Below are 25,108 nucleotides of genomic sequence, written 5' to 3'. Positions count from 1 at the left end.
AGCCCCGCACAATCGCCCGCCGATGTCGGCGCCGGACCGAGGCGTCGCTAATCAAGGCGCCGCGCTCATCCACCCGCCGCCCGGAGCCGCTGGGCGGGGCAGCGTCCTACCGGGACCCGCCCCGCGGGCGCAGCCTTCGGCGCAGCACTGCGGGTGCGTCTCAGCGGCGCTCCTCCCCGCTGTGCCCGCCGCTCCCCTCAGCGCGGGGCGCCCCCCGGGCCGAGCGACGCGCGTTTCCCGCCCCCACCCCCAGAGCGCCCAGGCCTCGGCGCACCCGCTTTCTCTGCTGAGGCGGCGCGGCGCCACTTACTGCGGCTACCGCGGGAGGGCGAGGAAGACGCCGGGCGGCCCCCGCCGCACCCCGGTCCGCCCCCGACGGCGAGGAGGAGGGCTCGGGAGGGGACGGCGGGGGGCGGGGGTGCGGCCCCATAAAGGGCTCCGCGCCAGGCCCGGCCCTGCAGTGTCGTGAGCGGCGGAGCGCAGTGTCAGCAGGTAACGCTGCGTAGCCCGGCCTGCGGCGGGCGGGGCCGCGGCCGTGCCTTTGTCCTACTCTCTGCTGTGGTGTTCTTTGCGGCGTGGATTTCTGACTGGGTTGGGGTTCGTTTTTTATTGGCTTTCTTTAATGTATTTTTTTTTTTTTTTGTTAGTGTGTCGGTAAGACAGAGCTGTGGCCGCTCGGCTGTACCAGTCCCTTTCTATTGGGGGTGCCTCTGAACGCTTCCAGCCGCCGCAGGGTGCCCGCCCCTCGGACCCGCTCTGGGACGCGGGGCTCCTCCCTTCGCGATCCACGCAGCGCCCCGCGACGTGACGCCCCGCTTGGGGCCCCGCAGCCCTCGTTGCTGGGCTGGTGACGGTCCGCTCCGTGCTGCGGCCTGGGGATGGGCTCGGGTGCGGCTGCGGCGGGCTGTCATAGGCGGTGTGGGAGTAGGGGCGGTGGGCTGGGAGGCACTGCAGCGCGCACTGGGCGAGCCCGAGCCGGAGGGCTCCTGTAAGGCTGCTCTGGGAGGTGTTGCAATAGTTAATTAGCGACTGCTGGCTCCCAGTGCTTGCCGCAAACCAAGGAGCGTTTAGAATTCGCCGAAGCTTTAAACCGCTTGGGTTAAGCGGAGAAGGAGGTTCTTGTAGGCCCCTTGCTGACCTTTGGCAGCTCTGTAGAGTACAAGACCGAAGTGAAAAGGTGACAGAAGAGCGAAGTCCAGAGGAATTCTTCAGGGAAGTGCAGCTGTTGGCGAGCTGGCCCTGCCACTGAGGGAAGAAGGGTGCTGGGGCTGTGGCCAGGGAGACCTGCAGGGTGCTGTCAGCTCCTGAAGCAGCGTCTGTTCCACCGCTCCAGGGGGATTTATCTCAGTGGAGGCACATCTTGTCTATCTTTGTTCTCCCTCACAGCAACGCAGCTGCAGAGTTCTTAAGCAAGTTTTGCAAAACCTATTGCTATGAGAAGACTGGTGTTGTCTGATCTCGTTTAAATAAGGATCAAACCACAGAACGAGTAATGGTGGGTGGGGCTGTGGCTTAAATGAATAACCAATTTTTCTCAGGCTGTGCAAGTACTAAAAGGCAAACTAGAGTCTCCTGGCTAATGTGCCTAGGCCATGGGACTGTAAACAGTCCTCATTTACATTGCTGTTCCTGGAAAGTGGGCCCAAAATACTTGTATAAGTAAACTGAGCATAAGCGCAGTGTGAACAAATGGTGTTAAACTTTCTCTTGAGAACTGGGAAGACCAAATATGAGACAAGGCTTTACCTTTCTGTAGGAAAGAAGTACCTGACTGGTTCATTTTTCAACTTTATGTGCTCATATTAAATTGGGTAAAACAAGGTTGTGAGTTACTGAACACTGAGCCTGTTCATTAGGTAAAGCCATTCATGGAGCTCAGTGTCTGTGAGACTGTAAGTTCAGGCACAAGAGCTTGGTGCCTCACTGTACTATTCCAGCAGCTACATACAAGAGCTGGACTGTCTTAGAGGGGGAAGAAAATGCCAAGTCATAGCTCTTGCATAATTGGAGTTGAGAACCAAGGAACCAGATAATAAAAAAAGCAGAGCACTGTGGTAGAGAAGTTGAATGGATTGCAGGGTGGTTGTGTTTTTCTTTTTTGTCAAGGAACAAAGTACAACTGGAGGGGTAGAGTTCAGATTATTATTTTTTTAAGGCTGAACAAATATCTTGGGAAACTTCTGTTGCATGTAGAAAACAAGTGTGTCCAATGTTTATTTGACCAGCAGAAGTAAAGCTTGCCGGGAGAAAATACTGTCGCTGTGTCCCTGCTTCCTTCTTCCCTGGAGGAGGAAGCCATTAAAGAATCTGATGCACTAATCTTAGTGCCAGCAGGCTGAGCTATCATTAAAATAAATGTCAACCTGCATTTTTTTCAGAAAAAAAGATAAGAGAAGCAGGCAACTGGACTGGAGGTGAAATCTCTAAAAGTGCCCATCTACTGGTGTGAAATTTGGGTGGAAAGAGTTTGACCATGCTTTCACATTCCTTTGTAAAACCATAATTAAAGCTCTGAATTAAGCCCATGCCCTTAAATCTCAACTGTTAAACTTTCACTTTATCCCCAGATCTCTCTGGGAACTGAGATTCCACGAACAGTACCATTAAGATTTTTTCAGGACTTCAGAAGTGGTTGTGCATGCAATGTTAGTACCTCTAATTGTGTTGTAAACATGCAGAATACATGTGTTGGTCACGTGTGGTGGTAGTTTTTAACTTAGAGGTTTTTTGTTGTTGTTTTTTACTGCAGATCAAGATGTCTAAAAAAATCCATGGAGGGTCTGTTGTGGAGATGCAAGGAGATGAAATGACACGGGTCATCTGGGAATTAATTAAAGAAAAGCTGATTTTTCCTTATGTAGATCTGGATTTGCACAGGTAATTGCTCTTCATGACATTCAGCCAATTGGTACTGCAATTTGCATGTCATTAAGCATTGCTCAAGTTTCACTTACTGTCTTATCACTCCTCCAGCACTTATGTGGAGAGGCTAACTAGCCCTTTTTATACTGGTATCATTCAAAGCTGACTCTCTGGCTGTTACCTCAAGGGCCAATCTCACTAAGTACTGTGAAAAATGTGGTCTCACGGTGAAGGTACCTTGGTTAACTCTCCCCTGGTAGTCTCTCTGGGGATTCTTCACAGCAGTAAGCAGTGAATGCTTAATAAGAAGTTCCCCCACCATCATGGTTTGCGTTTTCTTCTCCTATCTTCATTTTCCAGTACCTGGGCAGTCTGCATGGCTTCCTGCAGCCTAAAGAATTAGGAGCATGGGGTATTTCAGCCATTCCCTGGCTTGAAGCCTAGCATCTGTGAACTCTGAGCAGGTCTAGAGCTTCTTGCCATCTCTGAAGACCTGCCCAGAGGGTGGAAGTGCAGTTGTAGGGCACAAACTCTGACATATTTCCTCAAAGCTTGACTTGTGCTGCTGGCAGTGTAAGCTCACTGTTGCAACTATTCCCTGAGTATAGGCTGTGCTCCACACTCCCTTCTGGGAAAAACAAATACTAGTAGCTGGTATGGCAAAAGGGACGTGCTGTGTATAGCATCTGGTCAAGCAGAACAAACAGTTCCTTCCCTTTCTAGCCACTAAGCTTTAATTATTAGATAAATATCCAGCAGTGTTGCTCTTTTCTGTGTGGAAAGAGGACTTCAGTGGTAGCTGCCATTAATAAACCCACAAGTCTGACCTTGTACTCTGCTCTTGAAGTCATTTGTATGCCACCTACATCATGCTTTCTCCTTGATAGTGTTGAGAACCGGACAAACAGGAACTCAGCAGCACAGTATACATGCACAGTCTGGAGAACATCTGTTTTCAAAGACGGGTAGGAGAGGACAATGCAGACCCCTAGCTGAGCCTGCACAATGGCTAGATTCATGCAGAGCTGGCTGTGCTTCAGGGCTGTCCCACGCTGGGCACTCTCAGAAAGCTGTTAAAACAGTGAGTGTAGGAAACGTGCTTCCTCTGAGCGTTTGAGGGATACTATTGGCAGTTGTGTTGCCAGAGCAGGATTGTGGGTCCATTGTCAAAGCCGTTTTCAATTTGAAGCCTGGTGTTGCTTTGTGTACTTCCTTAAATTAAGGAAGCAAAAACCCTCAGTACAAGAGACTTGAAATAAAGGCCAATATTCACTTGGGGATTGTGCTGTTCCATACCATGAGGAAAGCCTGGCAGAAAGTTCCATTGCCAAGAAACTCAAAAGAGAAAGCGAAGATGCAGGCTGTGTCCTGTGCTGGAAGATAGGCTCGGCCATAAACTGAAGCTGCATTTTTGTATACCTTCCCACCGACAGCTGAAGTATCAACATAAGAGTATATGTGTTCTATTAGTGTGGATGCTGCTGGAGTGGGAGAAGAATAACTTCAGTTATGGCAGAGTGCTGGAATTACGGGGGCCGGTTTCTTTCCTCTTGGATGTGAACCAATGCCCTGGGCAATTCTGACTGTTTGTGGGTTTGTTACAGCTATGACTTGGGCATTGAGCATCGTGATGCTACAAATGATAAAGTGACTGTGGAAGCTGCTGAAGCCATAAAGAAATATCACGTTGGCATCAAGTGTGCCACCATCACTCCCGATGAGAAGAGAGTAGAAGAGTTCAAGTTGAAGCAGATGTGGAAGTCTCCTAATGGGACCATTAGGAACATCCTAGGTGGAACAGTCTTCAGGGAGGCTATTATCTGCAAGAACATCCCCCGATTGGTGTCTGGATGGGTGAAACCCATTGTCATTGGCCGTCATGCTTACGGGGATCAAGTGAGTCACTTCAGTGCTTACCTCTCTTATCTATCTGAACAGTCTTTGTCCTGAACTAGGACTCCCACCTGGAAGTAGCTACTCACTAGTACTTTATGCAGCACCAGGCAAGGAGTGGGAGAGCCTGTTTCATGCCTTTGTTCCTTAAACACTGCAGCTGTATAGACAGTATTTGTGAGCTGTGCTTAGATTACACAGGGATTTACCTAAACATGGGGTGAACCCACTCCTCTGAGTTGTTTTCCTCAATTCTGCAGAATCTTCCTCAAATGTTGTTCATAATAAAATCAGACATGAGCGATTTGTAGAAGTGAGGAAAGTTGCCTTGGTGTGTGGGTGGTGTTTTTTCTTACTTTTTTGAACTTGGATCTGTCTTCTAAACTTGGTATCAACAGCTGAGGTTTAGACAGCACTCCTACATGGTGTTCATAATGGACACATCAGGCTGTGGAATGAAACAGGGAAACTGCCATTGGTGGAGATAGCACACAGCCACAGGAAATGATCACATAGCACTCAGTGTAGTTGTCTTTGGGCAGTTTAGAGAACAAATATCAGCTATACTGCTCCCTGGGTAATGATGCCCTGCAAAGCAACCAAATATGACAGAAGGAGAGTCTTTCAAGAAGAGTGACTGTTTACTCAAATGAGTAAATCCAAAACAGAGGAAGAGTTGTAAGATAAGCTGGGATGGGATGGTAAAATAATAAGGATCAATACTGAAGGGGGGAGGGGGGGGAAGTGTGGTCCAGCACCTTTAGTAGTATTTAATAACCGAGAAGGTCAAATAATAATTAACAGTGGATTAAAGGGGAAGGATTAAAACCCTGCCAAAGCACAAGATTAAAACGAAAGGAATAAAGTACAGGACATATTAGCAAGACGCTTTTGTAACTTCAGAACACCGTAAGGAACAGATTATCTCAATAGGAAAGAGGCTATTGGAAAAAGGATGACAGACTTCAAGGAAATGTAACAGTAAATAGTACTGTTCAGGGTAGTTGGGAAAATGTGTAACAATTTATAGAACACCAAATTCTTATGACATCTGGAAAGCCAATCTGCACTACAGTGGGTAGAAGTAGTGGCTTTTGTTAAGATCCTCTAGGATTTAGCCTTACTCGTGAGATCAGTGGTTGTGACATGAATGGCTTAGAGGGAGGGGAAAGCTTTCTACTTAGAAGCCATGAAGCACTCTGAATACTTGGCACTTTAAAACTTCTGTGCATTTGCAAAAATATATGCTCATCCACTTGACGGAGCCCAAGAATCTGCAAGCATTTTCCCATGAAAGAGGATAATCATTTCTGACACAGGCAGACCCTTGGGTACTTCTCTTCCCTCTCCAGTAAGATAATCCAAGGACCACACGGCCAGTTTAAACAGAGCCTATTCAACAGATTTATTTATTGTAAATGCATCCCTGCACCTTATCCACCTTATCTTCATGGTTCTGTCCTCCTGATAGATAAAACTACCATAAAATTATCATGGCAATTTTTTTTAACAGTACAGAGCAACCGATTTTGTGGTACCTGGGCCTGGAAAAGTAGAGATGACATACACTCCAGGAGATGGAGGCAAACCAGTCACCTATCTGGTCCATAACTTTGAAAGTAGGTACTATTTCTAAGTTTTGCTTGGAACTGATATTTCTTGGTTTAATCCGACTTTGAATTATTAGTCAGATCTGTCTGATGGTACAGTATCTCTTTGGGAGGTAAAGGATGGAGAAGGCCTGGGTCTTTTTCATCTGTCCGGGAAGTGCTGAAAGTTACTTGAAACTTTCCTGGGGTCAAAGCAGCACATCAAATACATATTTGTGCTAGGTTGGTCACCTGTTATTTTCCTTGTATAATGACTCTGGTAGTGACATGCATGCTCTTCCCTCTGTTTAGATGGGAACTTGCTATCTAAATAATGCTTGATCTGAGGGGCACTATATTTAAGAGCAATCCAGGTACAATTTTTCCTGGCTGTAGTTTGTCTTACTGTGCTCTACATAGCTTTCACAGTTTGTACCCTTATTAAGCAGTCTCTCAATAAAAATGAGAACTGATACTAATTCCCCAAGGTAGGTAGGAAATTTGACAAGAGTACTCCTGTCTGTGTAGGCTATAACTATTTTCATAGATGCATTCACAAAGGTATTTGTATCCTGGCAATACTACTTTCCTGATGCAGGTATTGCTAGGCTCGGAAAGAGGAGTTCTGACAGTGCTGGGCTGTGTTGCATAAAACAATTAAACAATTACACCCTTCTAGAAACCAGAATGTTTATGTAGGGGCAGGACCAGGGAAGACTTTACATTGGTTATCTGTCTTGTCTTGTTAATGGTCAAAAGGTTCAGGATTTAAAGCTTGATGGTAACGTATGTACATGAGCAGGCAATGCTTTGTTTCTAGCTACAGTGACCTAATACATTGACATAAAACCACACAGATTAGCAGTTGGTATGTGTTTTGGTACCGTTTCCCAAACCAAACTGCTCTATTAATGCAGTTGATTTCTCTGGCATTCTTGCTCGCAGAAAACCAAATCTCTAGCATTCTTGCTATACAGCCTTTTACACGGAATTCACCTGCTTCACCACCAGTTCTAATGTGTTTTCATTTGATAGATGACTGGCAAGCTTGTAGTGAAGATATCTGGCAGTCTTAGCTGTCAGATGATTCACTGTCCTGATGCATTGCATCAGCAAGCAGAAAGCAAGGTAGTACCAGAGATAGCAGATCTCTGTGTGCTGCTGTGCCAGTACATGTCCACAGTCCATAAGGGAAGCTTTTCCTGTTGCTGAAGATGCTTTCAATCTTGATACTGATTCAAGAAATCTGAGTTCACAGTAGGATTGAAAGAAGATTTTTCTTTGTATGTAAATAAGTATTTGAATAAAACTTAAGAGCTGTTGCCATAGCTAAGTGCAAAACCATGTTCTCCTGAGTATGAGACCTTGTTCTGCCCCTGACTCACTAAGGGAAGCAGGGAAACAACGTGTATTTTCATTAGAAACAAGAGTTCCATTCCATGCCAATACCAACTTCAATGACCTTACTATCATTGCAAGCAGATAAATCTCTGGCTTTTCCCTTATTTCACTTGCATGCATATTCATATAGTAATTACCTAGATGTAAGAACAAATTGCTGTTGGAAAGGTTGATTTTTTGTTTGTTTGTTTGTTTTTGTTTTTTGTTTTTGTTTTTCCAAAATAAAACAAATGTGGAGTGTTTCCAGAGCAAAGATCACTGCTGAAGGCACAACAAATTACAGCAGTGGTGGTAGTAAGATGCTTGAAATGAAGAGTATATCTACTTTTTACTACAAACATGAATAGCTGTTCACTGTCAGTGACAAAGCTTTACTATGAAGTCTAACATCCTACTCTTATCCACATTCAGCCTTTCAAATGTTCTGAATGCTGACTTTTCCCCCCAAATAAACTGGTCAGTAAGTTTGTGTGTGCTTCTAATACATCTACATAATACTGTATAAGTTATGTGAATACTGATAGTTCTTCAGAGCCTTTTCAAGGCTTTACCTTGCACTTAGATGAGTGGTAAGTTTTTCCCACAACTTGCTGGAAGGGAGCCTGAGTAAGTGGAAATAAAGCTGTAGGGCATGCCAGGCACATGCAATGAAGATATCCAGGAATGCTTGGACAAAGCAGGCTCTTGTTGCTGGAGCTAGTTCTGCAACATAATGGAAGTCTGAAGGCACAAGGAACGTAATATGAACAAACCCATTTTTAGCTCTGACTGAACCTTCTCTTCCAAACTGCTGCTTCAGTGAAAAATACTTGCTATTATTTATCCCATTAGTAGAAATTCAAACACGTTCATTCCTGTCAGTTTTGCCTCTTAATGTGGATTAGGTAGAAACTTCTTAGGGGTATTAGGTGTTAAGATGTACTTAGCTGTAAAACAAAAACATCTTACATATCCATGCATTACAGAACTGTTCCAGCTTTGAGCTGATAGTGCAAAGTGAATCTTTCCCTGAAATAATCAGTCTGAGAACAAAAAGTCTGTCAAGAGACCTGGGAGTAATGCCAGCCTACCTGCCAGAGTATGCTATGAAGAGACTGGCAAATCCTTAACCAAAACTAAACCTAGTTGAATTCTGTCTGTTCTTCTGCTAACAGGCTGTGGAGGTGTAGCCATGGGAATGTATAATCTTGACCAGTCTATCAAGGATTTTGCCCATAGTTCCTTCCAAATGGCGCTGTCTAAAGGCTGGCCCCTCTACATGAGCACCAAGAATACCATCCTGAAGAGATATGATGGCCGCTTTAAAGACATCTTCCAAGAGATCTACGACAGGTAATTGTGATGGTTGTGTACTTCCTACCACAGTGCATCAGTCTGCAGCAGAAACATGTCGAGTCTTGTGAACTTTTGCAGTTAATTCAGTATTTTCAGACACTTTGCATTAATGGCAAACACCCTTCAGGAGGGCTGTACACCTTTTCTGTCATAGTTTCCCTTGTCCCACAGGACACAGTAGTCCCACAGGACACAGTACTTAAGGCTTTGCTACATCTGGTTATGCTGTTCATCTCCGCTAACAGAGAGCCACAGATTCTCTATGGGTTCTCCCACAGTTCTGAACAGACTTGCATTGGCTGTAACAATTGAGGAAGAGGAAAAGAGCAAAGATGATGAAAATTCTTCTGGATTTTTTTTTTTAAATCTCCATACACCTCACTCTGCACACTTACTTGCACAAACTGTGCATCCTGTTTTCATCTGTATATCAGGGTGCTCCGATTTTTGTTTTCCAGAGAATACAAGTCCCAGTTTGAAGCCAAGAAGATCTGGTATGAACATAGGCTCATTGATGACATGGTTGCTCAGGCCCTGAAATCTGAAGGAGGCTTTGTCTGGGCCTGCAAGAACTATGATGGGGATGTGCAGTCTGACTCTGTTGCACAAGGTATGAGAAGTTTCCTCTGTCCTGTGCTATGCTTAAGTAAACTCAATAGTAGTTTCTAACAGTGTTCTGTCATATCTTATGTAATGGCCCAAGAGATGGTGATGGGTCTCAGAAGTTATATTTCATACTTGTGGCCAGTCAGGGAGCTATCAAGCAGGCAGATAATTTGATTTCACTTTGACAAGAAGGTCCATTGAACGTAGACCACGTATTTAATTGTACTCCTTTACCAGATAGCAATATAATAACCAATAGCCTTTCCATTGTAATGGTTGATGAGTGGTGAGAATACCGGTGCTATACAGATAAGCAAGAAAAATGTGAAGACCTAAAGCTAGCTGCCATGTGTTAAACTTCATACATTTGTAGCATTTGACCAAAATCCTGTGTAATCAAACTGCCTGATGCCAAAACAAATATAGATGAAGAAACCCACAGGGCAAGATGTGGCTTTATGTGAAATGTTCTTTCTTAAGTTAAGGCCAGTAAACTGCCTCCCATGGAACAAAGATGTGTTGGATTGCTGCACAAAGAAGCTTTCAAACACGCAGATCTCTGAAACCTGCAGGGTTAGAGGTGGCACGAATGTCCAGTTCTGCCAGCTGACTGTTCCTTTCACTGAAGCAGACGCTGACATGGAATCGGTTTGTTTCCTATCCCCTCTTGGTGAGGTAGCAACTGGCAGCCCAACACTACTTGCTTAGGATTCTCTGTTTAAAAAAAAAAAAAAGGACAAAAAACAAACAACCAAAAAAAAACCCACAACCATCCAGCAAGTTAGGTGGAAATATTAATGTTCTTGAAATGGGGCAAAATATCTACATATCTATACCTTGTCGGTCAGCAGCACTGCTCATGTGAGTTGTTGTTTTGAAGTTTCAGAACTAGCCAGGTAGTTGCAGCAGTTCTGGTGTTGAAGAATGCTTGCAGCAGGGTTCACAAAACACTCTCATGGCAGAAATAAGGGGAATTTAGATGAGCACTCTGTTTAGAAGACTGAACTGTGTATTCTGTAGGTTATGGCTCTCTGGGCATGATGACCAGCGTGCTGATCTGCCCTGATGGCAAGACTGTTGAAGCAGAAGCTGCACATGGCACGGTTACTCGTCACTACCGCATGCACCAGAAAGGCCAAGAAACCTCCACGAACCCCATTGGTGAGCTTCCTTTCACAGCCCTTCAGTGATCTCTACACATGAAAGTCCAGGTTTGGAGTAAGAATCCACATCCTTTCTGAAGGGCCTAGCACCACACTGGTAGTTCACAATGCACTTGTCTTTCACGGAGACAACCAGAGCAAAATCAGGCTGGCCTGGAGTGCAAGCAATAATTTCCATGCAGTCTAGCCTATAAGACATGCTGTCATTCTTCTGCAAGTGATGGATTTATAGTCACACTGCCCTTAATGGTTTGAGATGGTTGCTTTTTATTTTACTGCCCTCTCTGATGGTCCAAAAAAAAAACAGCCACCTATCAAATTGTCTACATACTTTAAGTATAAATTCACCTAAAATGGCGTGTGAGAAAAAGATGCAGTGTAATGTATTACTAGAAAGAAGAGGCACCCTTCTGTCATAAGGAAAGCTTACTGTGTAATCAGAGTCCCACTACAGGTCTTTCTGAGCTGGGGAGGAACAAACTAAAGTGGCAGGCACAAAGAGAAAAAATCAGGAGTCAGGGAGTAGTTTTGAGTTTTGCTTTTCCTCAGAGATGCCTACCTGAAGATAGGAAGTCTGCTGTGGGAAAGAAAACACCTAACTTTCTTCTGTTTTCAGCGTAATTGTTAAAATATATATATATATATACTTACTGTACTACCTAAGTTTAGTACAACATCCTAGGAGAATCCTAGAAGGAAGAGAGTAATCTCGTGTTCTTTCTCAGCCTCCATCTTTGCATGGACAAGAGGATTAGCTCACAGAGCTAAATTGGACAACAACACTAGCCTCAAGACCTTTGCAACTGCCCTGGAAGAAGTGTGCATTGAGACCATTGAATCAGGTTTCATGACAAAGGACCTTGCTGCTTGTATCAAAGGCCTGCCTAAGTAAGTGCATGAAGTGTAAATCAGTTATGCTTGGCAGGGACTTGCTTACTTGGTTTTTCTGGAAAAACATTTTTTGGAAAGTTATTTCAGTGTATATGGTGCTGGAGTTTGGTCACAGAACAGTGCTGTTCTGTAGCCAGTGCTACAGAAAAAAAATGGGGTATGAAATATTCCCTGTGCCAAGTACCTTAGTCTATGCTCTTGTCCTTGCTACTGTGGCAAATGTTTGGCAGAGGGGAAATAAAAGTATAAAGGAGTTCTTTGCAGGCTGGGTACATTGGTCAGAACTTTTCCTGCCCGTTCATTAGGATGGAGACCTACCTCACTGCCCAAGGCACCTGGCTTTCTCTTCTCTGGGTCCTTGAACAGCATTGAACAGCATCTCAACTAATGTCTGTCTTGTTTTTTTCCTCCCTCAGTGTCACACGTTCTGACTACCTGAACACCTTTGAATTCATGGACAAGCTTGCTGCAAACCTGAAGGGGAAGCTGGCCTCTCTGCCCAAACTTTAAGGCTTGGGTTCTACTTGAGATCTGCTAAGAAATTCCCACTTAAACTGCAGTCCATGTCACACTACATCACTGTTGTGTAACATTTCAAATACTAGACAAAAATGAACATATACATTTTTAAAATGTTTAAAATACACTTTTTTCTTAAATCTCTTGAGCTGCCAGGCCAAGTCTTACTTTGCTAAGCAGCTGAATGTAATAGTATTCAAGCTCACTGTGGGCCTAGATTCCTTATGTCATTCTGAGCAAACTTGAGGTTCTCTTACGACTTTATTATGATTTTCTTCTTCTCTAACTGAAAGCCAGTCTGTGTCACACCTCTGGTCAAACCAGCAGTGACTTGCTGGCCAACAGACCTGAGAAATCAGAAACGTCCTTATTGGTCCAGTACTGTCTACTGAGTATAAGTGAGCTCACAGGATTGTGACAGCTCTACCGCAGCCAATTTCTTCATGTACTTTTTAGTGCCAGATACAGCACTTAGAAAATGCTGGAAACAAACCCTATAGGCTAAAAGCCTAATAAAACTGCAGCAGTATCCTAAATGCAGGCTGTGCATTTAGATATATTCCTCCTGACTGGATGTGAATCATAGGAACTGTTCTGTCTTCCCCCTCCTGTGCAATTCATTAAGGTGCAGAATGTTTCTCCAGTTGTCTGAGGTATCACATACACTTACTGTGATACAGCAAGTCAGCTTATGACTGTGAAGAACTATTCCATCCTTTTTGTTGGTTGTTTTTTTTTTAAAGAACAGTTTAGTTCAGACTAAAATAAAAGCCAACTAACATTTTTTGTCTGTGTTTCCTTTATGCGAGTAGGAGCAATGGTGAAATTCTGCCACAGAAACACAACAGTCCACTGCATACTGGACCAGAGAGTTGGAACATGATGTAAATGTGAAATAATTTCCTCTTCCATCTCAGAGCAAAGTTTTATTTTGTTGTGGCTTGTGGTAATGCATCAGCTGCCCTGTGATGGTAAGCATCAGGTAGTGCACAAGAATTTGAAGCTATCGCTTCTCTTGATACTTTTTGTGAATGATGGGAACACAAGGACAGGTTAGCAGCTCCACGCAGGTGTAGCTATAAGACTGGGCTGGCTGCTCACCTCCTTGAAGGACCCCAGCTGGAAGGTAAGCCCTTGAAAACAGAAAGGCCCCACAAAATCAGTAGGTAACCCCGACTGAGGTGGGGGAGCCCTTCATAAAATGAAGTTTGTACATTCAATACTCAGGGGAGGGATAGATGTCACAAGGTTTTTATATTATCTATGTAGGAGACTTTATTTACACTTTAAAAAAAGCTATGCAGAACATTAGAGACATCCTAGTAAAGACACAGAAGCAGGAACTTATAGGCTACGTGTTCAACTACTACATCACTTCTTGCTTCTTGTCTCCCATTGATGTTACTTCGCTCGCCTTGGCACAACATCCTACAGGAAGCCATTCTTCTTTGATATTCTTGGTCAGTTCCTTGGTTTTGGGCTTTCTCTTCTTTTTGGTTTTGTAAACAGGGGAGTGGAGGAACTCTCTGTTTGTAAATGGGTCACCCCGCCTCAGTTTGCTGCAGAACCAGAAATATGAGATTAAACCACCAAGAGATTTCTTGAATATACATGATTTCAGTCTCTAAAGCTTCTGGATTTACTGAAATGCTTCTACCATAAGATGACTCAGTAGTAAAAGTTTATTCCCTATACAGTACAGCAGCAGCTGTACCAATACAAAGAGCACTTTGTGACTCATTATATAACCAATTTCTCACTAGTTCAAACAGCGATACTGAAAAACAGTCTCACCACCCCTAGCCAGCACAGACATTATTTTAATAAGACCAATTTAACAGAAGACATCATTTAGGAGCTAAATGTACAGTACAGAGTTAACTGTAAAGTACAGTAGCCACTGTCTGTAGTGAACCAGCAGTTGCTTGTGAAAACATGCAGCTACTTGCTTTGGTATTCAAATCCACTAGAAAAAAAAAGCAAATATAGATCCAACCTGCTCATAGGGTTTGCTGGTTTCACACCCCAGTGGCTAGCTAAGCTCCATCATACTACCCTCTCACTGCCACCCCAACAGCACAGGGAGAGAAAACATGATGAGAAAAAGCTCATGAGTTAAGGACAGGGAGATCATTCAGCAATTACGGTCACAGGCAAAACAGACTCAGCATAAAGGAGATTAAGGCAATTTAAGTGCTACTAACAGATTAAAGCAGCAAGTATTTACACAAAAAAGACATCTTTCCTGTCACTCTATCTATTTCTTTACTCTGAGCAGCGCAGGGGAATGGGGCTGTGGTTAGTCCAACACTTCATCTCCACCACTCCTTCACAGTCACTCCCCCTGCTCTAGCAGGAGTCTCCTACATAATGGTGTCCTTCCCATACCGATCCTATGTGGACTTCCCACAGGCTGCAGCTCTTCAAGAACTGCTCCAACATGGATTCGTACCACAGAATGTAATTTTTCAGGAACAAATTACGCCAGCACAGGTGCAATAAACAGGCAGCTGCTCCTCTATAAGCTCCTCACAGGCTACAGTTCTGACCAAGAGTTTGCTCTTGTGTGGGCTCCCGCTCTGTAGGTTGCAAGCTCCTTCAAGCCACATCCACCTGCTCTGCCATGGGCTGCTGAACAGCTATCTGCTCCAGCATGGTACCCCATGGGCTACAGGAGACTCCACCATGGGCCTCTCCACTAGCTGCAGGGGAACCTCCTCCCCCTCCTTCTTCACTGACCTTGGTGCCTGCAAGGCCTCTACATTTTCTCACTCATCTCTCCCAGCTCCTGTGTCCTGTATTTTATCCTTCCAGTAACCGCTTATTAGCACAAGGGTACCACATATGCAGACTTGCTAAGAGATGTATTTGTTCAGTGAAGGAAATAATATTTTTGATAGCTTGCTGACAGAAGCCTACACACATGTATGCTAATGCATCATTTATGCTTAACCACACTGTGGTAAAGAGGAACTCACAGAAACACCGAGGGTAGGAGGGACTGAAAGACCAACAAAACATCAGAGTATTTAGCCCCGGACAGCAAGTGAGAGCAGAGCAGGAGTTGCAGCATAGCAGAAATCATGGACTTAATAGTTTAAATCCCCACCACTTGAGACTTGGCTCTCTGTAGCAGGTTGGGTCCGGTCTCCGCCTGGATGGGCGTTCTGGTACTTCTTCCAAGCAGGGGATGAGAGATAGAGTCCTGGCATTGGTCAAGTCCTGTAGCGGCCTGATCTCTGAAGAGACATTCACAGATGAGCTGATCACAATGTTCCCAAATACTTTGCAAATATCCTTAGAAATACAGCTTCCAGATGTCTGCATCACCAGGTTTCTCTGAACACTGCCTAAGCCTGAATCTAATCACATCACCTCTAAACTCAGGAGACCATTTTTGTTCCAAAATTCTATGCTTGTTCCTCACAAGTGAGCTCATTAATCAAATTAGGCTTCTCACTGAAGAAAATACAGATCTTTAATATTACAAATATCATTGGGCTCAAATTTAGTAACCTCTTTCTGCAAAAATGGGAGTCAAAAGTTCTAGTGTCCAGTTGGCAGCCTGCAGAAAGCAAGCTTAAGGCACCCAGACAACCTAGGAGACTTCCAGCAAGGCTTCTCATAAAGCAGGACCCCGCCCGTGTTCACTGTGGCTTTGGAAGTGAGGTCAGCCAAGGCCCTACAAAGTACAGCTCACCTGTAGATAGAACAGGCCTGTCTGTGAACACCTACAGAAGAAAAAGAAATCTCCACACAACTCCACCCCTAAAAAGTAAGCTTAACTGCTGAACTACTGCTACAAGCCACAGGATACAACCTCCAGATACCATGGAAAACAAAACAAAGAGACAGGAACAACTAGAAAAAGAAGGAAAAAAACACCTCAAAAAAAGTTTAAGTGGTACCTTCAATGAAAAATTCTGAAGTTAAAAAGCCTAAACCCTTGCAGCAATAACCACTCATCATGAACAACCGGCTGTTCGTACTCTATGCACCAATACTGCTGACCAATGGGCAGAGCGAGCATCAGGTTACACCTTTCAACTGTTTGAGATCAGTTTTCTAAATAGACAAGCACGTCCCATGGACAACAAGGTGGGAAAAGAAGGGACTCACAGGACATGCTTCCAGCATTTTTTCCTAAGTTCATGCATCTAAGAGCAATCTGAAGTTCTTAAAGGAATGCCAGTATACTATATACACATGCAGTCACAGCAATGACTGGTCAGCTTAAGTGGAAGAGTAAATGCATGCTGATCTTTAAAGCACAGAAGAGGAGCAGAAATATATGCATTGTCTTCAGTCTTTAGTATTTACCCCCAAATACAGGTCCCCTCCCCGTTCTGCCACTTACCAGGTTCCTGTGAAGGTGAACTCTGGGAACAACGTTTAAGACTTGACACAACCTGGTTTCTTCCCCCAGATGCTTCTTCTGCCCCCATTGCTTTAAATAGCAGAGAGCTTTCTAGACAAAGAGAGGATTTTTCTGGAGTTCTGTTGCCTTCAATCTCTGAGTTTTTGGAAACTGGCTGGTCTGTAAGCCCACAGCTGACAGGCAAATCTGTAGAACAGATGACAGAGGAGGACTCAAGGCTCTGTGAGAGGTCCGTAAGTTTGTTTGTAAGGGATATGTCAGCTATCTGCTCTTCCAGGGAGGCATCCACCTTAGACAGCAGATTGGCAGGGCAGGAATATTTCTCAATTAGTACCGTTTGCTTAGATACAAGTTCTGAAGAACTTTCATGGAGGACACTGGCACTATCACTCTGTTTGGCTACAGAATTGGTCTCTGGAGGAGCGGAGGTTTTTCTCTTCCTCCTCCTAGGCCTTGGTGCACAATTGCCTTCTTTTTCCAAAGAATCGGTGTTGACAACTTTAGTTTGCTCCTTTTCTTGAGGATCCTCTGATTGTTTTTTGTTGTTCTGAGCAGCTACCATCCTCTGAACTCTGGGAATTTTGCTAGCTTTGCTCCCAGGAATACACCTGGATGGTACCATTTCATCCTTTTCAAAATCTGTTTGGACACAACCCAAGCTTCCTGTAAGATCTGAAGGACAGACAAAATAAGTCCTCTTTCTACATTTATCTAGTGAATCCTTTGTGCCATCTTTAGCTATTCCCTGAACACCTGTAAGTGGCCCAAAATTGCCTTCATTCTTCTGACCACTACCACTGCTTTCTGTGACAGTCTTCTTCCTCCTTATCTGGCTGCTTTTACACTGCTCTTCAGCTTTGGCCTCAGGTAGTTTTTCCATGCTGCTCAGCAAATTCTCCTCAAAGTCATTTATTCGACTGATTACTCTAGTTTTTCTATTGGTTTTCCGTCTGATACTCTTTGTGGGCACATTTGATGAGTCTTCCTGTAAAGCACGTGCACTTGAAGTCCCATCCCTCAACAAAAATAACTTTTGCAGACTGCAATCATCTGAGGGAACTTCATGACTTGAGACAGTATGAACTGGGATTTTTAACAAGCTGCTCTCCATGCTTGGGAACTCAACAATTTCATCTATCTTAACTTGCACTACGCCACCACTTCCAAGATCACTCAGCTGTGGTGGGCTCACCATGTATGTTCTTCTGATTCTGACATTATTAGGAGAATGTGAACATTGCACTGCACCAGAGCCTTTGTTCTTCAAGTCCAAAGCTCCAACACAAGCCTTCTGCTCCGTATCAGAAGCCTCCGACCCACAAGGCCACGCTGCAACTTCTGATAAAATAGGTTTCTTTGCATTTTGGGTATTCTCTTCACTTTGGGGTATATCAGGACCATTTTTTACACTGGTTTTAATCATATTTGTTTTCTTTCTTCCTCCACTTGCTTTTTTAACAGTCTTTTTCTCATCAGTTTTACAGTTAACTTTACTTTTAATCTTTACAGGAACAAACTCCGTGACCTCATTGGAGCTGGAACCTATTTCAACACTACACCCAGTTTCTCCAGCCTGTGGCTGATCACAAGCAGCTTCTTTAACTGGAAACCCTCTATTGGGACTAACAGCGGCTTCAGCGGGTGAAGCCAGTGAGCTGGGAGATTTCAGCTGTGGCTGTGTGTTGCTCTCGCTGAAGCTGCTGCTATCCTTTTTAATACTACACGAGGTTGCCTGAGTTGAACTGACATGTGGGGTGATATCCACGCTTGAAGACTGAGTGCTTGATGCAAACCAAGTGGAACGTTTTCTTCTCTGTGTAACGTGCCCTTGAGAGAGACGATCACAGAAGTGCCTCACCATCTCATCTTCATATGGAAGTGGATGACTTTCCTGGGCACGTGCTGACAAATCATTGAGATTATGTTGGGTAGGACACAAGGACTCTGTTAGAAAGACAAAATTAATTCTTGAGACTCAGAAATGAAGCAGGCAAAAGTCAGCTTTCTCAGTACCATTAAGAAATATGCCCTGCAATCCTACCACAAAACCAGAAGATAGAAAAAGCATGATTTTTGTTCCAGACTCCACAAACTCACCATAGTAACACAATTGCTCAGCTTCAGTCAGAACAAAGGCACCCCAAAGCAAGATCCCTTAACTAGCCCTAATATCAAGGGATGCTCAATATCAGTTTGAGTTATTACTCATATGAAAAAATCCACATGAACAAGAGCTGTGTAGCACATGAACACAATTGCATTCCAGGGAACTGCATTTTCAGACACTTCTTAAAACTTTATGTAAGTACAGTGCCTTTTACTCAGGATACCTGTTGAGTAGTCTTGAGATACTGTAAACATGCCAGCTGTTCCCACTGAGGCATCCCACTCTGGGATACCCATCGTTCTTGCAATATCAGTGTCACTGAAATATACAGGTCCTAACAGTAGTTTAGAATGGCAGGAGCTATAGCTACAAGCTAAGGGGAGCTATAGCACTACATACATGCCAAATTATACCAAAACAACCAACGAAGATGCACTCACCTCTGAAAAGGCATGAGTCAGGAAAAGCCTCTTGTGCTTCCATTCCTTCACTTTGTTTCTTCCCATTTTCTTTCTGGTGGGACTGAGGTTTCCCAACAAACTGTGGTGGCAAAGCATCCTCAGAAACAACAGACAAAGTTTCCAGGGGCTTATCAGGAGCACATCTCTGAAGATCTAATGAGGACTTCTGTGTTGCTGTGGAGCTGCCACTTTGCTGTCTCAAATCTCTTGGCTTTGAAACTGGCACCCTCAGTGGCATTGCTGCAGTGCTGGTGAGAAATAACAGCAACGGAGTATGTTCCACACCTGCAACATGCTAAAGAATCCAACAGAACACAGCTTTCACCTCCCAAAAGCCACTATGCTGCAATACATTGCTGAAGGCTTCAGATGCTGAAGAACACGCACTGCCTGCCCAGGATTTTTCATGTTATGCGCAAGTACAATTCATAAGGAAAGTGCACCTCTACATATGCAGAAGCAGGAAAAAAAATACACCGAGGCAACAAGGAAGTACGGCCTTCTTCCATGTAGCTACATGCATGTTTAAGTATTCTTAGAGAAGAGGATCATAGGAATACATCATTAGCAGAAATAGGATCTAACTGTTTACAGGAGCTACAATTAAACCATCACAGCAGTAAATTCAAAGGACAGGGCCTTTCCTCCAAAGGATCTACCATCTGTGTGAGGCAACATGGGCTGGGAAGGAAATCTCTTAGAGCACTCTCCAGCCATAAAATATATATATATATATCTGAAAGTGATGTTTTCAAAAGAGAAAAAAAGGCAAGCTCATGTAAAAAAAAAAAAACTTGGCACTAGGACAAATAAGATGAGTAACGGCAGCAGAAAGACAGGTTAAAGGTAAATAGTGAACAGGAATGTTTTAGAGAAGACAAGTCATGAGAAACAAACTGGACACACGTTTAAAACACAAGAACCATTTCAGCGTCTGATTTTAAGGCCAACCTCAGAAGATGACCATCTGCAACATCATCAGCCCAGCTATCTTCAGTCATGCTGTTCTTCTGGCCATTAGACAGAGGACTTGTATGGAACTGGAGAGCAGATAAATAGGAAGAGTTTAAATTTCTTGCAGTCACCTGTACAAACACCCGTACACAGACAGTAGCAGCTCAGTTTCACCCAGGAGAGTGTCAAATACTGCCAGCGACCCTCTTCCATTTAAAACTGCACAACCAGGGGGCCTGTCCTCCCACTCCAAGGTTTCAACAGACCTGCATCCCCCGGAGAAGGCAGTTTACCCATCTCTCAAGAGAACATTAGCTATAGTGGCCAAGGCCTTTGCCTGCAACTTCCTGGTTTACTAGAAGTCATTTACTGTGCAAATTATATGCAATGAGTTGCAGCAGAATCACATTCTGCCTCCACAGGCAGAAGGATGAACTTAAACTAGTTAAGATAATCTGAGACTAGGAAGTGGGAAGATTCTACATACACTTCAAGAGACATTAGCACCAGGCTAAAAACGAGGACGCAGCCAGAACATTTCAAGCAAGCTAAGAAAAATGGAAAAAGTGTTCAACACTGAATTTAGCAGGAGACAAACACGGCCTCCTTTCCAGTACAACCAGCAGCATGTTCACATTTCCCACTGCTTACCTCAGAAAGTCGAGCCATCTTGACTGACTCCACAAGGTTTTCAAGCTCTTTCAAGACGTTATTCTATGTTGAAGAAACACAGAGAAACAATAAGGGCATTAATTCAAAACATCTGTTCCGACAAAGATACTGTCAGCCATAAAAAAAGCATAGTTCTCTGGGGAGAACATAGCTTAAAGGAAGGAATATACATGTAAACAGAGACTCATTTCAGATGCAGAAGATATGGACAATCAGTGACAGCCCACGCACCTCTCCCAAGGCGGAGGTGCTAGCGCTGCCCACCCCAGAGACAACTCTGTTAGTGCCATACCAGGAAGCAGAGCTTGTTTCGCAGAAAAGCATTCTGGAAGTGGCACTGCTCCAACTCCATCTGCAAGACGACCTTCTCCTTGGCAAGCCGCTGTGCGTTAGCTTTCTCCGCATTGAGGGCCAGTGCCAGTGCTTTATTGTTGTGCTTTAGGGAAACTTTAATAATGGAGGAGTTGTCTGTAAGCAAGAGAAGCAACACACTGAATCAGCATACAAGGTCTCAGCCATGCCTCTCTTCCCCCTTGTCGTACTTTCTTCTCTTTCCAGATTAGCCTTCCCTCAGACTCATACCTACAACTCAATAGTCCTCTACACAAAGTCAGCAGTGTAATTAATTCCCATATGATGGTAGGTATGGAATTCTCCAGAAAGCAGCAAGGAAGCCTTTCCATAATAACCTGAAACACTTGAGATGCAGATATCTTCTCCATTTTCAAAGGGTCATGCTCAGCCAGTAGCCTATTATTCAATTCTTGATGAATGATAGTACGGCCTGGGAGCTGAGTACAGACAGGCATGTTTCTGATTGAGAAAGTCAGCTATAGCTCTCGGTCCTCATCTCCACCCAAAAAGGAGAGACACTTACTTTCCTCTGTAGCAGATTTCAAAACATCTGTCCCAGTTTTGTGACAAATAAACGGGAGTAACAGTAATATTTAATTTTATGCACTATTTCTCCAGTATTTCCCCTGTAAATCCAGTCAGACAAGCTTCTCCAATAACAAGCATAAACATTAAAATACCTCCTCAATTTACTTCTGTTGCTTGGATGCTAATACAGACCCTGAGGATTCAGCTGCCCAGAGAGAGTTGTCCAGAGCCACTAGAGATGCTCTCCAGCTGCTGCTTTGAAGGTGCCAGCTGCTCCTCCATGGGTTCTGTGTTACACTTGCCCATCACATATCCCTCAGACATCTTCGGACACCTGAGGGGCACCTGACATTCATTTGCAGGGGTACCAAATTCCCTAGAAACCCAAATGCTGGTAAGGAGTTCTTAACTATAAACGCTCTCATTAAGAGCCTACCTCCCCCCCACCCCCGGCGCTGTTCAAACAGCCCCTACAAACACACCGCGAGACAAAACATACTCACTGATGATTTTCGTTTTGATTTTTGATGCAAGTGAGGCGTTCAACTTAGCGGTCCTCAGGACACCATTCTTCTTCTCCCGCATCCGCTCTCTTACATCGCTCAGGCCGAAGGAAACTTCGGAGGCCTTCCAACACGCCATCGCTGGAGGAGAGGAGGAACACCAGGCAGGGTGAGCGCGGCGCCTGCTGAGGAGGTTTTACTCTCCCCGCGCCGAGCCGCCGCCCCGCCGGGGCCGTTACAACCCCCCCCAGCCCTCCACCGACCACCCACTCCCCTAAGCCGGCGGCCACCGGCGAAGGCCTTCCCTCACCTCACCTCCCCTCAGAACGAAAGCCCCCCCGTCGCGCCTGAAAAAGGAAGGAGGCAGGAACGGCGGCCCCACCTGCCACAGACGTTTGAATTCAAACCGTGCTGCAGACGGCCCGCCTCTCGCCTCGCTCCGCCCCGGCGGCGGGCAGGGCGGGCGCGGCTCCGCGGAGTTCCCGGCGGGCGGTGCGAAGAGGTGTGATACTGATGTGCTGCTTTCCTTCTCACTCAGCTCTTCCGAAAGGACTTTTTTTCCCCTCGGTAATTTACATTTCAGTCCAAATTAATGCATTTCTATCCACACACCTCTATCTTCAAGAAGCTGACAGCGCATGTGCAGCTGTTAAATATTTTAAGGAGGCAGCGTAAAGGAAGAAAATAAAGCACACAGTTCAGAGAACAGCTTGCAGTGGAGACGTGGGGCCAACGTGCAATACAAACGAGACTGGTAGAAATGTGCCTCCCTGCTGCCACGGCTGGCTGGGAAGGCCAAAAGCGAGGGGCAGCATTTGTGAGATGGTACTCCTATGGCTGATATATAAGTCGTGGGCATCAACTGAGTGATTCGACCCCTTCCATCTGGTAATGAGTTGAAAACAATCTCCATACCAGCCCAGAAGAATCAGTTGTGCGATGGTGCCCACATGCAGGTTTGCACATTCCTTTATTTCTTGCTCAGGGAATCATTGGCATTGCATATGCGATGGTGTAGAGACGATACTCAGATATCCTTCTCTAACATTTATGTTCCATGCGTGATTAAATCCACAATTGGAGAGCTGAAACATGAAGTTTATGAAGCACAGTTCAGCAAATGACATCAGCAGACAGGCACGTAAGTAGGATTGCATTTTTCAAAGAAGAGCAAAGAGCAGCAGCTCAGCTGGGAATGGGATTAACCACAGCAGCCCAACAGCATGCCCTCAGAAACCAAGCCTAACTTGATTGTCAGCCCCACAGCTGGACTAAAAGATGGAGAAGCATTAAGTTTGGTGCCTCTTTTGCCAAAGAGGGAGATAGAAATTACAAAAATAGCCAGGAAAATCTAATACTACTTAGAGAGCTCATATTCAAACCTCCAACCATCCTTCAGTGGCTGCCTGCCTGGCTTCCCACACCCATGGCAAAGACACAGGAGGTAAAAGAACCACGTCCACCACCTCTTGCATCTGCCTAAAGCTCGGGCTTTTGAAAGAGAGCAAAGCATTGAAAGGAGGAAGAGAAAGTACAGCACAAGTTCTGTAAATTGCAGGTAGGCTTTTTCCTAGAAGACATCAACGTCTCCTGGTAATGCCTTTGCTTTTGTAACTGCATTTTTCTTAGGCTGTCATAAAGTGAGACGTTATGGTCACATCTCATAAACCCCATGCTACCGTTTAATAGGTAAGCAGCTAATGACACAAGAAATGCATTCCCAGGAAGAAGGAGTTGCATATTCTATTTGTACATTCAGAACTGCAGCCTGCAAACTTTTCTAATCAACAAAATCCAAAAGGCTCTCGCTGCCTGGTTAGTCCTGGTGATGCACAGGCTACTGTCATTTACCCTGTGCAAGATACACACTGCATCCATTGGAAAGACAGCGATGAAAAAAAATCAGTAGGTTGTATTGGGACTTCCTGGCTGTTAGAACTCTTCCTAATACTGTATGTGAAAACACAACATTGATGAAACAGCAAGTGATAGGATCCTTGTTTGCTATAAAGCTTCATACCATACATACCACAGATGAAACCCCAGAAAGGCTCTAGGGAGGAAACAGGACCGGTTTTTCCCTGCTCTATAACCCTACATCTACTGAATACTGATAGCACCTTTTACAAGCAATGGGATCTGTCAGAAAGAACAATGAACAGTCTCAGCTTCCCTTGCCAACTAAGTCATCTACATTTACAACTAGCCACTCTAAAGTGAAACTTAATGCCTCAAAGAGTAAAAGGATAATTTAGCTTGAGGCTGGTAGCTCAGCCTTAGGGTGCAGCATTAACCTTTTCTCTGTAGCATTTATTTTCCTATTTCTCTCAGCTCAGTAGCATTGTTTCTAAGCAACAAGTGATAGTTACAGTCCTGTGTGCAGCCATAGCTTTATTTCCTATTCACTGGCTGAGGCAAGAAAAGAACAGCTGCACCAAGAGAGAAAAACTTCTCATAGGTAAGCAAAGTCAAAGAAGCTCCAAACCCAGATCCTGATGGCTATTACAAGAGTTGAGAAATTAAGCACTACCTGCATCAAGTGTGTATGAGAGGAGAACATGGGAACAATACCCAGTAACACAGAGAGCTTACTAGGCAAGTCATTAGCCTGTTTTTTGGAGCAGGGAAGTGAAGCACGTACTTTGATTTTACAGTCAATTTGTTGGCCTAGTGCCAGCTGCTCTCTTACTATGTCCTGTCAGGCCAGCCCTTATCTCATCTCTTCCAGCATGTCCTCTTTTCAGTCTGTTCAGTGATCTACAGCTAAACCGCCTTCGTACCCCAAAGATCAGATTAACACACGCAGTGGGGAGGGCAAGCTGTGTGCCAAGGAACTCAGAACCAGCAGCAGATTAATAGATCACATTATGTGAAAGAATATACATCACCGTG

General features: G+C 44.6%; 3 protein-coding genes across 14 annotated transcripts in view; 1 reads left to right on the top strand and 2 right to left on the bottom strand.

Moving 5' to 3' along the window:
* Positions 1-374, bottom strand: part of PIKFYVE (phosphoinositide kinase, FYVE-type zinc finger containing) — a 64,151-nt gene extending 63,777 nt beyond the window's left edge. The window contains exon 1 of the mRNA XM_040703668.2: positions 311-374. The gene's annotated coding sequence lies outside the window, so the exon portion shown is untranslated. The remainder of the gene's footprint in view (positions 1-310) is intronic.
* An 83-nt stretch (positions 375-457) lies between these two features.
* IDH1 (isocitrate dehydrogenase (NADP(+)) 1, cytosolic) lies at positions 458-13,043 on the top strand. Of its 11 annotated transcripts, XM_046943864.1 has the most exons (12): positions 458-492; positions 648-654; positions 1,387-1,495; positions 2,568-2,645; positions 2,750-2,877; positions 4,467-4,758; positions 6,269-6,374; positions 8,900-9,077; positions 9,539-9,690; positions 10,707-10,847; positions 11,575-11,737; positions 12,157-13,043. In XM_046943864.1, exons 3-12 carry the CDS (start codon positions 1,493-1,495, stop codon positions 12,248-12,250), a joined length of 1,335 nt encoding a protein of 444 aa, XP_046799820.1. In that variant the 5' UTR covers positions 458-492; positions 648-654; positions 1,387-1,492; the 3' UTR covers positions 12,251-13,043. The 11 variants fall into 11 exon arrangements, with proteins under 11 accessions (XP_046799820.1, XP_046799824.1, XP_046799821.1 ...); XM_046943868.1 differs by lacking the exon at positions 1,387-1,495; XM_046943865.1 differs by lacking the exon at positions 2,568-2,645.
* On the bottom strand, positions 12,726-22,652 carry LOC424111. Of its 2 annotated transcripts, none has more exons than XM_040703686.2 (9): positions 22,527-22,652; positions 22,217-22,357; positions 21,124-21,299; positions 20,811-20,873; positions 20,157-20,245; positions 19,185-19,453; positions 16,617-18,581; positions 15,369-15,498; positions 12,726-13,818 (listed from the first exon to the last, which is right to left on the bottom strand). In XM_040703686.2, exons 2-9 carry the CDS (start codon positions 22,353-22,355, stop codon positions 13,626-13,628), a joined length of 3,024 nt encoding a protein of 1,007 aa, XP_040559620.1. In that variant the 5' UTR covers positions 22,356-22,357; positions 22,527-22,652; the 3' UTR covers positions 12,726-13,625. The 2 variants fall into 2 exon arrangements, with proteins under 2 accessions (XP_040559620.1, XP_040559622.1); XM_040703688.2 differs by having other exon boundaries at positions 22,599-22,652.
* Between the last annotated feature and the right edge of the window lie 2,456 nt (positions 22,653-25,108).

This window comes from Gallus gallus, chromosome 7 (assembly GCF_016699485.2).
Source record: "Gallus gallus isolate bGalGal1 chromosome 7, bGalGal1.mat.broiler.GRCg7b, whole genome shotgun sequence".
Classification (NCBI taxonomy): domain Eukaryota; kingdom Metazoa; phylum Chordata; class Aves; order Galliformes; family Phasianidae; genus Gallus; species Gallus gallus.
Note: the sequence above shows the minus strand (reverse complement) of the source record. Positions and strands in the feature narration are given on the sequence as shown.

Bases quoted from the DNA above. Each gene is read 5' to 3' on its own strand.
- LOC424111 (XM_040703686.2), bottom strand. From the start codon at position 22,355: ATGGCGTGTTGGAAGGCCTCCGAAGTTTCCTTCGGCCTGAGCGATGTA. The intron at 19,454-20,156 runs GTTGGCCTTAAA...ATTTCTCACCAG, and splicing joins GCAGATGGTCATCTTCTGAG to CACTGCAGCAATGCCACTGA. The intron at 18,582-19,184 runs GTGAGTGCATCT...TCTTTCTAACAG, and splicing joins TGACTCATGCCTTTTCAGAG to AGTCCTTGTGTCCTACCCAA.
- IDH1 (XM_046943864.1), top strand. The intron at 4,759-6,268 runs GTGAGTCACTTC...TTTTTTTAACAG, and splicing joins GTCATGCTTACGGGGATCAA to TACAGAGCAACCGATTTTGT. The intron at 11,738-12,156 runs GTAAGTGCATGA...TTCCTCCCTCAG, and splicing joins TGTATCAAAGGCCTGCCTAA to TGTCACACGTTCTGACTACC.